Source organism: Vanessa cardui, chromosome 5 (genome assembly GCF_905220365.1).
Source record: "Vanessa cardui chromosome 5, ilVanCard2.1, whole genome shotgun sequence".
NCBI classification, from domain to species: Eukaryota; Metazoa; Arthropoda; class Insecta; order Lepidoptera; family Nymphalidae; genus Vanessa; species Vanessa cardui.
This window is the reverse complement of record NC_061127.1, coordinates 4,679,460-4,694,138: the sequence shown is the minus strand read 5'-3', so window position 1 is coordinate 4,694,138 and position 14,679 is coordinate 4,679,460. Positions and strand designations below refer to the sequence as shown.

General features: G+C 32.8%; 1 protein-coding gene across 1 annotated transcript in view; it reads left to right on the top strand.

The window, feature by feature from the left end:
* LOC124530105 overlaps positions 1 to 13,221 on the top strand; it is a 102,818-nt gene extending 89,597 nt beyond the window's left edge. Inside the window, exon 4 of the mRNA XM_047104105.1 lies at positions 12,151 to 13,221. Within this exon, the coding sequence (XP_046960061.1) occupies positions 12,161 to 13,045 (885 nt within the window). The 5' untranslated portion in view covers positions 12,151 to 12,160 and the 3' untranslated portion in view covers positions 13,046 to 13,221. The remainder of the gene's footprint in view (positions 1 to 12,150) is intronic.
* The last annotated feature ends 1,458 nt before the right edge of the window (positions 13,222 to 14,679 follow it).

Genomic DNA, 14,679 nt, shown 5'->3' with positions numbered 1-14,679 from the left:
TATAAATAAATGAATCTGGAAGAATATCGTTGTTTAAACTCGTGACCATCCTAAAAGTATAGTATCGTACGACACAGCTTTTTCGGATTGAACTGTGTGTGAGAAATGGCGCGATAGAGAGCTATTTCTATTGATTGTATAAATCGGTTGTAATCGGTTTTATTGAATTTGTCGATACTACATCTAAGCTGTCTCGTACTATAAGTAAATAATTTAGTGTCAGACAGGAATAGATTGTATCAAATGTCACGTGTAAGAGAGAGATGCATGTTTTTATGCGCAATTAATATTTAATATAATTGAAGTAGATAAATTAAGTTTCAAATCTACTAATTCACCGCTGAATTTAGCCTTGGTGCTTGAACTTGGTTCTTTTATTCCAGTAATAAAATGCGTCAGGTAGGCTTTCCATTACACGACATGCAATGCAATAAAAGGCTAAAAACATATTTAACTTGTTAAGTTACATGTAACGTAATAAGTAGTCCAGGAGGACATTAAATTAAGTCTTATTGCATATCGATGCATGTTTGTATTTAATTACATATGATTTACTTAATAAAACTGTGACATTGCCAACTAAGCTTAATTTTGCAGAAGTGCTTTATATATATTGGTAAACTTAAGTGACATCAATTAGGAAAGAAGTAAAGAAAAGGAATTTTGTGTGAATGTTAGTACATTTTAATTTTTTTAGTACATACATACAGTAGGAAGTCAGTATGACTCTATAAAATTTCGAAAATAAGAACCTAATATTGATAAAAACACGTTAGTCCATGACCAGTAGATCATTTGTAAGATATTTTAGAAAAATTGAACAGACGCAAAGTAAATTACAGTGCACTAATTATAATGTTAATATATGAATATTATTATTTTTAAATATTCAAAATTAAAATTTTAATTTAATTGAATAAAATGTTTGTTTTAATAAAAATATGAGTTAAATTTTGCCGCTACAAATATTAAGCAGTTTCCAAGAATCATGCACTAAAATACAATTAAAACGATCGTAAATTTAATTTGTTACACAAATATATAATTCGAAGACAAACGTAATAGTATCTTTAACTTAGAACGATCTTTATCTATTTTCATTCGATAAAGCTGGAAGGTTTATAGGACCTACTATACCGAGTTGAATAATTATTTTGCTTAACATAGTCGGTTTATTGATAAATATAGGCTACACCCCAAGGTGTGGCAACTATAAACGTCAAGCAATCAGGCAAACTGTTCCAAGTATTCTTCATTTATAAACAAATATGATAAAACACAGCACAGACAATCATCTCACTTCTTTAATGCCAGGAGTATCAACAAAAGAGTAAAGCAATGATATAGCAAAGATTCACAGATAATAAAACTTTTGAAAAAAAAAATCTAATTATTTATTTTAATAGAATGTGCTTTGTACAGTATATTTTGCATATTAATTAATCCAAATAAATTATATTTATATTGTTATCACGTCGACTGTCTAAATTTCATATGGTGACTGGCTAAGGGTAGTCACTTGTATTATATTTTGTACTAAAACTTCTTTTCATTGATTTTGTTTTTTTTTTCAGTCACATATAAACGTCTACTTATTTATTTACATATTTACAAAAATCCTAAAATAATTGAAGATTAGTATCTTAAACAGAACGATGCAATTCAAAAGCTCTCTATTTCAAATAAGTGATAACCTCTGGTTCAAACTTAATTCCCTCAATGCAGCTATAAATATGTCTTTTACAATTAACTTTATATCGTTTAGATATGGTTCGGTTTAAACCGCAGGAAGTAGATATTTTCTGACTATATTCGCTTTTAGTTAAATGGATAACTTCCTTAAGTAAGAGAGATAAATCACTGATTTATTTAATATTGATTTCTTAACGGTTAACTGAAATCTTTCGTTGGTATATTAACGTAGTTTCAGATTAAATTGTTAGGGTAAATATATTATTCAAATATCTTCGGTTTTTTTTTACATTATATACATGTACAATATATCAGATTCAGAGTAAGAAAACCTTCGTCTGTTTTCAAATTAATTCCTTTATCGAGTCTTACTCTTTTGAATCTAAACATCAAATCATTGCGACGCAATATGTCATTCTAGATCGGTTAAGTAGATTATCACTCATATGTGCTCAGTGCACACGAAAATAGAACTTAAGGTGACAAACCTTTTCTTACCCGGACTGTACATATGTAGTAACGATTCGTTAGTACGAGTCTATTCTTTGTAATGCGTCCCTATTCTTTGCAAGCTAAAAGAGCTGAGCGACTCTCGCGATTCCTGTCCATTCCCGAAAGTTGCGTAGCCAATATTTTTACACTTTCATTATAACTTCATTTCATTTTATTTATTCCAATATAATTTATTCCATTTCCAATAGTTTGACCTACAGTTCATAATTAATTACAAATATTAAATTATTAACATTCAATCACACATCAACACAACGGACTTCAAAACCGAAACTATTATTTAATTCATATAATATTAATTTATATTAAATGCACTATTTATTAGTGATCATAACTACGTACAACAAACATACAACTAGAAACATTGATGAAAATCGTACATTTTTTTATATTATTCGATTTTGTTATGGTTGGTATCGTTTGTAGAAAATTAAAATATAAAATTTGATTATTCAATAGAGGAAGTTATTAATTCACGGTTTCCTTAATTGGTGGTTCATTAAACACCAATCATTCGTATAAGCATGTTAATTTATTTTAAAAATAAGTTTACACTTCTAAAATAGTTTTAAAAAAATATTATAAATTTCATGTCTAATCATTGATTATGTTTAAATTATATTTTTAATACTTAATGCTATTACCACGTTAAATATTTTACAACTTTGAAATGTTTACTATGATCAGACATAATACTATGTGATTGTTTAATGTTGTGTAATGTTATAGTGCATGGTGATAGCCTGTAAATAGTTGAACATTGCCAAGATAAATTTGAAATGTAATTTTGTTTTTCGTTACAAACAAATATCAATGATGGTGTTTGAAGTACGATAGTAAAACCAAAGTTCCTCTATCAAGCTGCTTCTAACGCGAATTTGGTACATTTATGTATGTGGCAAGTTTTCATCCTAGTCATGAAGCTTGGCTCAAGTTTGAATCTGGAATCTTCGATAAATATCCAGGGTTTTTAACTCGTAATGTACCTAGATACGTATAAAATAAGGTACACCCAAATATTTCGAAAAAAAAAGTAAAAAAATTACCCACTGTTCCAATGCAGATCGTTTCCTCGCGATTTATTCCTCCACCGCCTAGCACGATATGAATTATAAACACAAATTAAGCACATATATATAGTTGTGCTTGCCTGGGCTTGAACCCGAAATCATCGATTAAGATGCACGCGTTCTAACCACTGGGCCATCTCAGCTCTAAATATTTATATATTGTATGTATTGTATATGTATCGTATCTACATATATTATAATTTCTGTTGTATTATCAACTAGTCTTACCAGAGGATTCTCCCAGCGGGCTCCCGTCCTTCCCGGGATGGGGGTGTTGTGTTATGCTGACGACACTCTCGTCACGGCGATTGGACGGGACTTCCGGGAGGCGGCTCGCCTTGCCGAAGTCGGAACGGCTCTCACCGTGGACCGCATGGGAATGCTGGGCTTGAGGGTCTGCATATCCAAAACGGAGGCCCTCCTCTTTCACGGTCCACGAAAAGGACCCCCACGAGGGGCGAGTATCACCGTCCAGGGGACGGTGATCAAGGTGCAGGCCCAGATGAAGTATCTGGGCCTGATCCTGGACGGACGATGGAGCTTCGGGCAGCATTTTGTTCATCTCGGCCCAAGGCTCATCAACGCCGCTGCCGCTCTTGGTCGCCTCCTTCCGAATGTGGGAGGGCCGGGGTCGCTATGCCGGCGTCTCTATTCCGGCGTAGTGAGGTCGATGGCGCTGTACGGTGCCCCGATCTGGATAGACGCCCTCACCGCTAAAAATCGGGCTCTGCTGCGAAAGCCACAGAGGGTCATAGCGGTGAGAGGCATCAGAGGGTACCGAACGGTGTCGTGGACTGCGGCGACACTTCTCGCGGGCGATCCGCCCTGGGAGCTCCAGGCGGAGGTGCTCGCGGAAGTGTACCGGTTCCGGGTCGAGGCGAGGGACCGCGGCGACCGTTCAGGGTCGGCGGAGATCGGGCGGATCAGGGCTCTAGCCCAGCAAGCCCTGATCGCCCGATGGCAGGAGGATCTGGGGACTCCCACGGCGGGCCTAGCGACAGTGGAGGCGATCCATCCCCACTTGAGTCGCTGGGTCGAGAGGAAGCACGGCACACTGTCGTATAGAATGACGCAGGTACTTACCGGACACGGATGCTTCGGTAAGTACCTGCACGGGATAGCGCGGCGGGAGGAGTCACCCTCCTGCCACGAGTGTGGTGCGCCAGTGGACACGGCGTACCACACCCTGTACGAGTGTGCTGCGTGGGGGCCCCAGAGGTACATCCTTGCGGCGACTATGGGCGGAGACCTCTCGCTACCGAGCGTTATCAACACCATGCTCGGTAGCGAGGTGTGCTGGTCGGAGATGCGCTCCTTCTGCGAAAGTGTCATGTCGCAGAAGGAAGCAGCGGAGCGGGAGCGGGAAAAAAATGCCGCCGCTGACTCGCTCCGCAGAAGACGACCGGGGAGAAGGAAAAGGCGCTACGCGCATCTTCTCCCTCCGCCTCAATAGGCGCCGTAGGGACCAGGGGGAGTCCCTGTACCATGGGAATCCCCCCTAGCTGTTGAAGGCCCGTATAAGCGTGCCGACCGTCAGGGCGTCACGGTAGCATGCGTAAGCGATCCCGTGGCGTCCGCTGAAAGACGGAGAGGGTACCGCTGGTTTTTTAGTGGGTAAACCCGGTGTACTTGGGCGCACTCGGCGTTCAGGGCTCCTGGGAGTCCCACACACCCCCCCCACTTTCCATCACGTGGGGGAAGCGCGTAAAGCGTTTTTCCAGCGTAATAAAAAAAAAAGAGGATTCACCCACATGTGATCGGAGATGTCTATCAGTTGTCCTATGACGTTTATTGTAACCCTCACAACATATGCACAAAATTTCACGATGATCACTTGAGTGGATAGATCGTGAAACCGTATCAAATTCATTCACGCATTAACAATATTAGTTACATTTTTCGAACGGAAACTTCTATCATATTAACACCTCTTTTTTAATCTGATACAGATAAAAAAACTTTGAAATAAACGTTTAATAATTTCAACGCTGTTTTCTACGTATCATCCATCATAGCAGTTATAAATTGTTTTTTTTTTTATTACTTGATTAACATAACCGTAGTTCATTAAATTGCTCTTATCTCATTATATTTGTATCGATTGCCAATAAAGGGTCAACGATCCCTTATTATGTAGAACGTTATTCAATTATATTACTAGTAATCCGAAACGTGAAAAAAAAGCTATATGATGACAGTGATTAGACGTAAATAGACTTATATTCGTGTATTTAGATGTTAAATAATTTAATCATTGGTCATTTGAATACTTGTTATGCGTCTATATATTTTTTTTTGAGCCTTATTTTTATTAATGGTTTAGTGATCTGTGTTTATGTAATGTGTTAGACGCTTTACTAATAAATAATTGATTACTTTTTTATTTTTTATTTAATAAGATCTATATATAGTTGTTTTGTTAGTAACAGTTAAGTTATAAGAACACCATTTGTTGAGTCAGTCTGAAAATAGTCAACTGCTGGTAAAGACCTTCTCTCTTATTAAGAAGGTTTGGTACATACTTAAAAGAAAAAGGTCGGCAACTTGAAAATTCTTCCAATGCATGTAAGTTTCTTACGATATCATCCTTCCCCACTAACCGAGATGATGCTTGATGCACATACAACGTGGTGCTTGATCGTGTTTAAATGCTAAGGCCAAGATTAGTAATAATGTAGCCCTCCTCAACTCATTGATCAACAAATAAAGTACTTCAAATATGACAAACACCCATGTGATCTTCACAAGAGCCATCAACGAGATTCGTAATTTAGATTGTATTCATTACTATTTTATATTATACTCTTTAATGCACTAAGAAATTTTACATGGTAATTTTACACATGAAATTATTGTTCACAATAGCGGGCTTATTTCTAAAAGAAATTTCTTCCAGCCAACCCACAGCTGTAAGAGATAGTGTTATATAGCAGGTACAGATAGTGGAACATTAGATACTCTTAGTAATATAATTTTAATGTATCTTATTAGTTTTGCGTGTGAAAAAAATGATTGAAAACTTATATTACATATATACTGACGAAAGCTGAAGTTGAACTAACCATAAATATACTTGGGTTGTAACCGCGATCGTACCCTTTAGTTCTCCGAATTCACGAGTTGGTTGGGAGCTCTATGTACGGATGTTATTATCTAATGATATCGGAAAAATAAAATCAACGAGTATACGAATATGATACGAGTTATTTGGTATAATTATTTTATACGAATTATTAATATTTTATTATGCACAATTTTTGTACTACTCGAAAATGATAAATATTTGTATTCTTTAATCTATACGTTACTATTATAAGTCTGAAAGTTACTCTGTTTGTTTGTCGTTCTTTCACTGCCGAACTGCAGAACCGAATTTGGTATGAAGAAAATTTGAAATCCATGGAAGGTACTATTTCTTCCTAACACGCGACAAAAGTCCTAGAGCGAATCCGCGGGCGAAAACTAGTAGTAAATATGTAATTGATTCATTGGCCGCACCAGTGAATGTTTTCGTAGCTTTTAGGGTGATTGGTAGAAAATTCTAGCCGGCGTTTATGCTTCCATATTATATAAAATTATTTATACAGTAAATAAACAAATGAATAACTACTTTTTTCTTTACTTGTTTGTGAAATCGGTTGCTTTGATAGTTAAGTGTAATAAGGTTCTATATTATTATGTGTTAGAGTCATCATCATTAGGATTTCTCGCAAAAATCTAATCACGAGTTTAGAGTATTTGATAGCTTTTAAATCTAATAAAAAATTACAGCCTACATTTTTCCATAATATGTACGTTTTGTGGTAATTTTAGTGGGATCATTAGGCATGTAGACCGCAAACCTATGTGGTTTCTCTCTCTCAATTTCCACTAAGCTCGTTATGAAGTCCGCATACATTCATTTTTATAAGCATTATAAAAAATTCTTCATTATAAACACATTTTATTTTTATTTTAACATTAATTTAATGGTCGCATACAACGTCATTACTAGATACCATAGACGACACTCGTACAAAACTACCACAAACATCTTTATAAAAAAAAAACTACCAGAGATCTAATTCCAAATTTTAAGATGAGAATGTCACAATAAACGATTGACTGTAATATAATCGGCTAAGATAGATTTTTTTTAATCTTAATTTGAGTTGCTCACAATTAAGGTAATAATAAATTGAAAGCTTCCGACCACTTTTGAGGACTGAATCGAATATTATTATTTTTTAATTACAAAATGCAGTTGTTGAATTAAATTATATGATTCAAAGTTTCCCAAAACTCTACTTTGAAACAGGCTGAATACAACAATTTAAAAAAAAAAAAAAACAATTTTTTTTTATATAGATAAATGGATACACACATACAAAATCGTATGATATTCTGCCACGTGCGTATCAATCAACCAGCAATCATTGCATACATAAAGGTCAATAATAGAGCAATTTTACATTTGTCGATCAACCATATCGCTTAAATTGTTTACAAATTAACGTAACCTTGTTAAGGCGTAATTCAGAACTAAACGTATTATTTGTATAGTTACATATAATTAACTAGATGCTAAACAACGTTGTACTGTAAACTTTGTATAAGCTGTCAATATAGGTGTACAATGTATACATAATACCATCAAATTAAAACGGCGATAATGTTTGCTGTAATCAATACATTTGGATGTACTTTATAATTGTCATGCATTAAATTAACTCTTTTTTTTAATATTATTATCACTGCTAATAAATGATCATCAACATTCTTTTGCATAATTTAAGTTATCTCGATTGTATTAATGAAGCAAAAAGTCAATCGTGAGTGTTCTTACAAGTCCTTTTAAACCAATTAACGTTGTGTATTTTGTAATATGTCCTTTTACGCGATTTATATTAGCTTTTCTTTATAGAAAACTTGAGTATAATTATGCATTTAAAATACCCTTTCAATTATATTACAATTATTATGTTTTTTTTTTCTTATAGACTTATAATATTTTAAATGTAAAATTAATTATGTTGAAATGTGCGTCCGTCTGTTATACTTTTTACTGTTAAACTAAATCGATTTTATTCCAATTTGTACCAAGCAAATCCCAAAAATTAGAGCTATTTTAATTTTTCAAACTTTGGGCATAATGTTGGGGATACGATCCGTATACGTGTTCTTGAAACATTTTGGTGACAGACTGAAGTCTACGTGGGTGAAGCCGCCGTTTCACCTAGTTATGTTTAATTACGTATATAATTTTTATAATGTAGCTTCCTAAGTTAATACTTTAAGTATGATTTATTCATATACCATATGTAGAATATTGATTTTGAAATTGTGGAACACCAGTTAAAATGTAAAACGAAATCAATCACAATGGTATCTCGTAACCCAAGAAATGAAGGGATATTCAACATATTTTTTAATTTTATTTGGTAGAGCATTATCTAAGAATGGCTTGTTAGCGATATTCGAGCATGTCGAAATATCGAGCTCCAACAAATAAAAATAAAAAGTGGGGTAAATATCCCTTTTTAAATACTTGTAGTTTTAAAAACCGCGTTAATTAAAAACGTTATTGGGAAATGTTAATTAAAACTGAATTTAGTTTCATTAATATTCGCAAAAGATTTACGTTATTTGTTTTTTGTATGTCAATTGGATGAAAATTCCGCAAAAGTATGTATTCATAATGATCTAACAGAAAATTGTTTCTCATTTATATTGATTAATAAAATTAAAAAACTCGCTTATAGCTCCTACATATTTCCCTTAAGACAGATGCATATAATTTAAATGTACTTATCTATAAAAAGATCCTATCGTCCGGTCATATTACAGGGACATCAACTCCTAGTTTATCGCGATGTGTTCTTGCTTGCGACTTTTTAAGTAAGCGATAGTTACTTGTCAGTCAACGGTGTGTGTTTCATTTATCATGAATATGATATTGCATATGATGGAATGGTTACATTAAATAATATAATAACTAATGGATGAGTGCAATGTTTAATCTATCGATATGTGCGGTTTCAGTGACATTTTATAATAAAACCGCTAACCGTAGGCTTGTGGTTTCTGTCATTGCACTTTACAAATGCTTAGAAATGTATCGAGTGAAATGTTTATTTTGTTCTTTTTTTATATTATATGGCCAGAGTTAAGTAGACCGACTTCGCGAACTGTCAGCCAAATGACATATTAATATGTTTTGGTCTCCAAGATAAATCTGCTCACAAATATTATGGACCCATCTAATTTGAATGAACATAAAATGCCACCATGAATTATCGAGAACAGAGACATTGCTTATAGGAAGAGCTAGTTTAAAATATAAGCGCTATGGATGGCAATTATTACCTGTAGTTCTTAAGATCTTTAAGATTTTATTTCACATGTTCGGCAGCGTAAACATTCCTTTCGTCGTTTACTATTAAAAAAAAAACAAGATGTGTTAAAATTATCTGTTGTGAGACGTGATTTTTTTACATTCATAATAAATTAAAAACATCGTATAATATGCTTATGTATTTCGAGCACATTACCCTCTAATTTGTGCAATCATGTATTTAACTGGTCCAATTACTGACAAAAACATGTTTTAAAATTTTAATTCGACTATAAGATTAACGAGAGCTATTTAGTTTTTTGTTCATAATTGTGATGGTCTCTTTCAATAGAATTACATTTCGCTGCAACTAAAAATAAAGTCTATTTCAAGTATAAAAGAAATGCTTTTAAATGCGTGCTATTTATGTCTTAATGCTGAATATTTCGTTACTTAAAATATTTTTAACATAAGAACAAAAACATTTAACGTTTTATACGAAAAAAATAAAGGAAGAGAAAACTTATGAAGATTAAATAAACGTGCAAAACAAAACAGATTTTCCTACTATCCAGTATTTTCGTATTAATATTAGAAATTTAAATTAAACGGCAGAAAGGATTTTCATAGAACTTTGCTTTTATGGAACGTTTTTAACTTAAAAATACGAATTGCATAATATATCATTCGTATGTTGATTTTCAAAAAAAGAAAGAATATTTTTATCTTATTAATTGTAATAATTGTTTTATAATATCAAAGGTTATATATAGCATTACATACAAGTGTCGTTAAACTACTTAAATATAAATTAAATAGGTATGTAATTGTATAAATTACAGTTAAATTTTCGAATTATACCTCAAAGAGCGCAAATCATTATTTAATTAAACTGCAATTGATGCATATATTATTCATCCGGTAATCATAATAATGCAATATTAACTATATTACTGTATAATGATAACCTTAAAGTAAATTCGTCTAGCGAATTCGTAGCTAATGAAAGGTCTCTCCAATCCGTAGTGTCTGACTATAAGGCGGTTAAGTAGTATGAAATTGGTTGAGAAATTAATGGAATGTAAAAATTGGTGCTTTAATATATTAATAATAGTAATACACTGTTAATTGTGAGTGTCAGGAATGATTTCAATGAACGTACCATTATTTAATGATTGAAAGTCTTATAATACTAGCTTCCGAACGTGGCTTCGCCCACGTGTGAGAAGAAAAAGGAAAAGGGAAGGTGCTGGAAAAAATATTCCTTTATATATTATGTATTATAATTATAATAGCCCATTGATTGATTTCTAGTCTTAGCATTCTCAACGTTGAATAGTCCTGTCAGAACAAACTCAGGATCTTAAACGTCAATTCCTTATAATACTGCTCTCATGAAACCTTGCTTGTGTTCATTGGACAACTGGCTAAAGTAAATTATTCTTTAAGGTAATAATTTTAAGGATTAATATAATATGTCTCAATTGCTCATAGTTAATATAATTACGATCGTATTCGTATAAATGGTTCGATCTGTAATCGGCGTTAAGATGACGTTAAGTCAGTAATGAGATATATGATAATTAGGTACGCGATAAACATTATCCTTTTATACATAAATAATGATGATTAAACGATCAAGAAATATAACGGTTTACTTTTTTTTATTAAGACTAATTTATTCCTTAGTTTATTTTTCATCTGTCTTCAATGCCGTAAGATCGATATTTGATTTATAAAATTTGACATTTGTTATCTTTCGATTGGTTCTCGTTAATTATAGTTAAATAAATAATAAAAACTTTTGGTACAGTTGAATAGTTTATAATATGCATATTATTGTGTTTTGTCAATTAAAAATATATCAAGCAGATTATAAAGTACTAATTCATCTATTTTATTTGGAAAACCTTCCTCCGCGCTAAAAATTCAATAAGGATTAGAAATTATATAAGAGATTTCTGAGGTACGGCCAACGTCATAATGTTTGATGGCTCAATTCAGAATAACGCATTTCCTAAACTTTACAATTAAATTTAATAAAAGATCAGTGCCGCTCTGGCTTGAGGCTCATTACTCATTCACAGAGACTTCAACAAATAACTCTTTAAAAAAACATATTCAATAGCTACATGTAAAATTACCATAAGATCCCGCAAAGTAGAAATACCATCCATTAAGTTAAAACAAATAGATACAAATCACCTTTCAAACAGTCTACGGGAGTCGAGAAATAAAAAATGTCTAGCAGTAATAATGCGTTTATCTTTAGGTTTGTTTGTAACTCACGTTCCCCGTGAATCGATTAACACTCCATACGACCGCCTTGTAATTAATCTTGGTCTTGTTAAGCTTTGAAAAATAGTACTCGCTAAGATTTCTTGTGTAGGTATAAAATATTATGACTTCTAACGCATTAGCCCTAAAGCGTTTCAGGTTATTTTTGCTTTCATATTGAGAAATGTTTGTAATAAACGCTCGTCAAATGTTTTTAATTATGTCATTTGTTTTGCGTTTCCATTATCAAAGACTTAAACTCAAATACTTTGTTTCTCTTTTCAGATAAATCAAGATGGAATACTCAGTCCTGTTGTCGGTGCTCATACTTATCATCGCATTATACCAAGTTGAAAGCGCACCCTCGAGAAGATCAAGAGCCGCTTTAATACCCGCAGAGGAGACGACTTCAGAACGAGAGAGCAAACTTGAGGATAAATTTAAGGATGGAACAACACCAGCGCCAGAACCGACAAATAGAAGAAACAAGGCTCTTAATCTATTTGGAGGGTACTTCCCATCCTACTTATCGTCAGGTCTTGATTATGCGGAGGACGATGATGATGACGTCACTTTCTCAGTAAATTATGATCATTTCGATGACGACGATTTATCTCGGACCATTCCCTCGAAGCGTCGTCAACAGAACAAGAAGAAGAATGGCAGTGGTGGGACCTTCCCGAATGACAACCTAAATTCACTTCAATACGATAATTCACCTATCTTCTACATCAGATTACCCCCAACTCCATATATGTTTGTACCAGGTTTAGGTTATGTATCCCAGCCTCCTTCTCTAGGACCAGCTATGCCACCAATGATGCCTCAGGGAGTTCCTCAGCAAGTTGCTGATCCGTTTATCAACTTACCATTAGACTTTGTATCTAACGGTAAGCCGACGGGAGTTTATCAATGGAGCGGTGCTTCAGGTTATCCAGGCGGGCCTGTCGATCCTTTCGGATACGGACCATCCCAACCCGTCATGCCGCCAGTTTCTCGTCCGAGTTACAATGCGCCATCGTACTCGAAACCAAAACCACAATCAGTTTCAACCAATTCGAAGGTCACCAATCTTAAAGGACCATACGTTTTTAACGGAAAACCCAACGATAGTGTTTACGTCCTCAGGAACACCTACAACTCGATATATTCAGATGCTCTACAAAACTTCTATCCTTAATCATTTATCGTATCAATAGGAAATAATAATGACTCGTATCGAGTCGTAATGTGCTTAGACATTTTCTAAACGTCTTTAGACAATATCCACCCATTTTTTTAGTACTATGCAAATAAACGCATGTTATAATTATTTGTGATCATTAATATTCAGCTCAATATTTTTTTTAAACAGCTAGTAAAGTTATTCTATGTATTTTTGATATCCTTTCGTTATATTTCGTGGTTTTGTGAAATGGAACGAAACGAAAGAAATTTTGTAACAGTAAGCCCGGGAATAGTGCTATTTGATTTGACCAATGAGTTTGTGAGTTTGTTCGTCAAACTAAATTAGATGGTACCAACTTTCCGAGAGGATACCGCTAATGTTGCTATCACCAACATGAAATATCATATTATATACATAATGTACGATTCATTCTAAGCATTTGTTTATTAATAAAATTAATTGAATACATTTCGAAAAATCTTATTTAGTAAACAAATAATACGTAAATTATAAGTATAAAATAATTGTAACATCAAATTATTAAGTCAATGCTATGCTATATAAACTTATTATTTTGTATAATATTGATTTTCTTATTATTGGATTCCTCAATTCTTGGATGTCAATATTACTGGATTATAAAAATGGTTTCCGTAACATATTTAAAATTATTGTTTTACAGATTATATACCATTCGAACAGAAAATAATAGATAAATATTATGTATTATTCATATACTTAATATTTTTTAATTAAATACGTATGGTGTACGAATTTAATGTAAAATACTTTTTATCCGATTATTGCCAGCATTTTAATAATTCTCATATTATATCTAATTTAAGTCAACAAAATCTACAAGATGCATAGATGTAATGTCAAGATTGATTAATTAAAATTGTAAGCATACAAAAAATGTCCGTATTAATTAATATCTTTAGAATATTGGTTTTAAATATCGAAATTATAAACCATAATGTTTGTGATTGATATATTTTTTTTAATTTATTTCATGACTTATGAATAGGTTTTTAAGTTAATCGCAAGACTTTGTAGCCTACAATTTAGTCAAGCTAGTTTTTAAAATAGCAATTTTTAAAAGAACTTAAGATGTATTTATTTTTTAATTTAATTTATTTCTTAGAATTTAAGTACAATTTTTTAAATGGGAAACGATCCGTCCGATAATTATTAACGAGGTATATAATTATTACGATTAAGTATAATATCAGTGTGATTATAGTGATTAAATTGTCGAAAGGAAGCCTTAATTATAAGAACAAATTGTAAAAAACATTAAGTATTTAAATATTTTTGCATGAAAATTTGTCTCAAATTACAATCGAGTTTTGTAACATTATTTTATTATACTTTTAAGTTATAAATATTATATTTATTCCGTCCAATAAGAATAAGAACTCCTTAAACTATTAATTAAAAAAAAAACAGATGTACTTAATCTAAGGCCCAAATTCCAAACCGTTTTAGAAAAAGAATTTAAAAAAAAATGATAGCATGGTTGGAGTTTGCAATGCATTGTAACAAATATTTTATTTTAATATTAAGTCAAAACGCATAATAAAATACTCGTCAAATATTAGTATCTAAATAATAAAATTTTAAACAATCTTTATTTTAATAAAGGC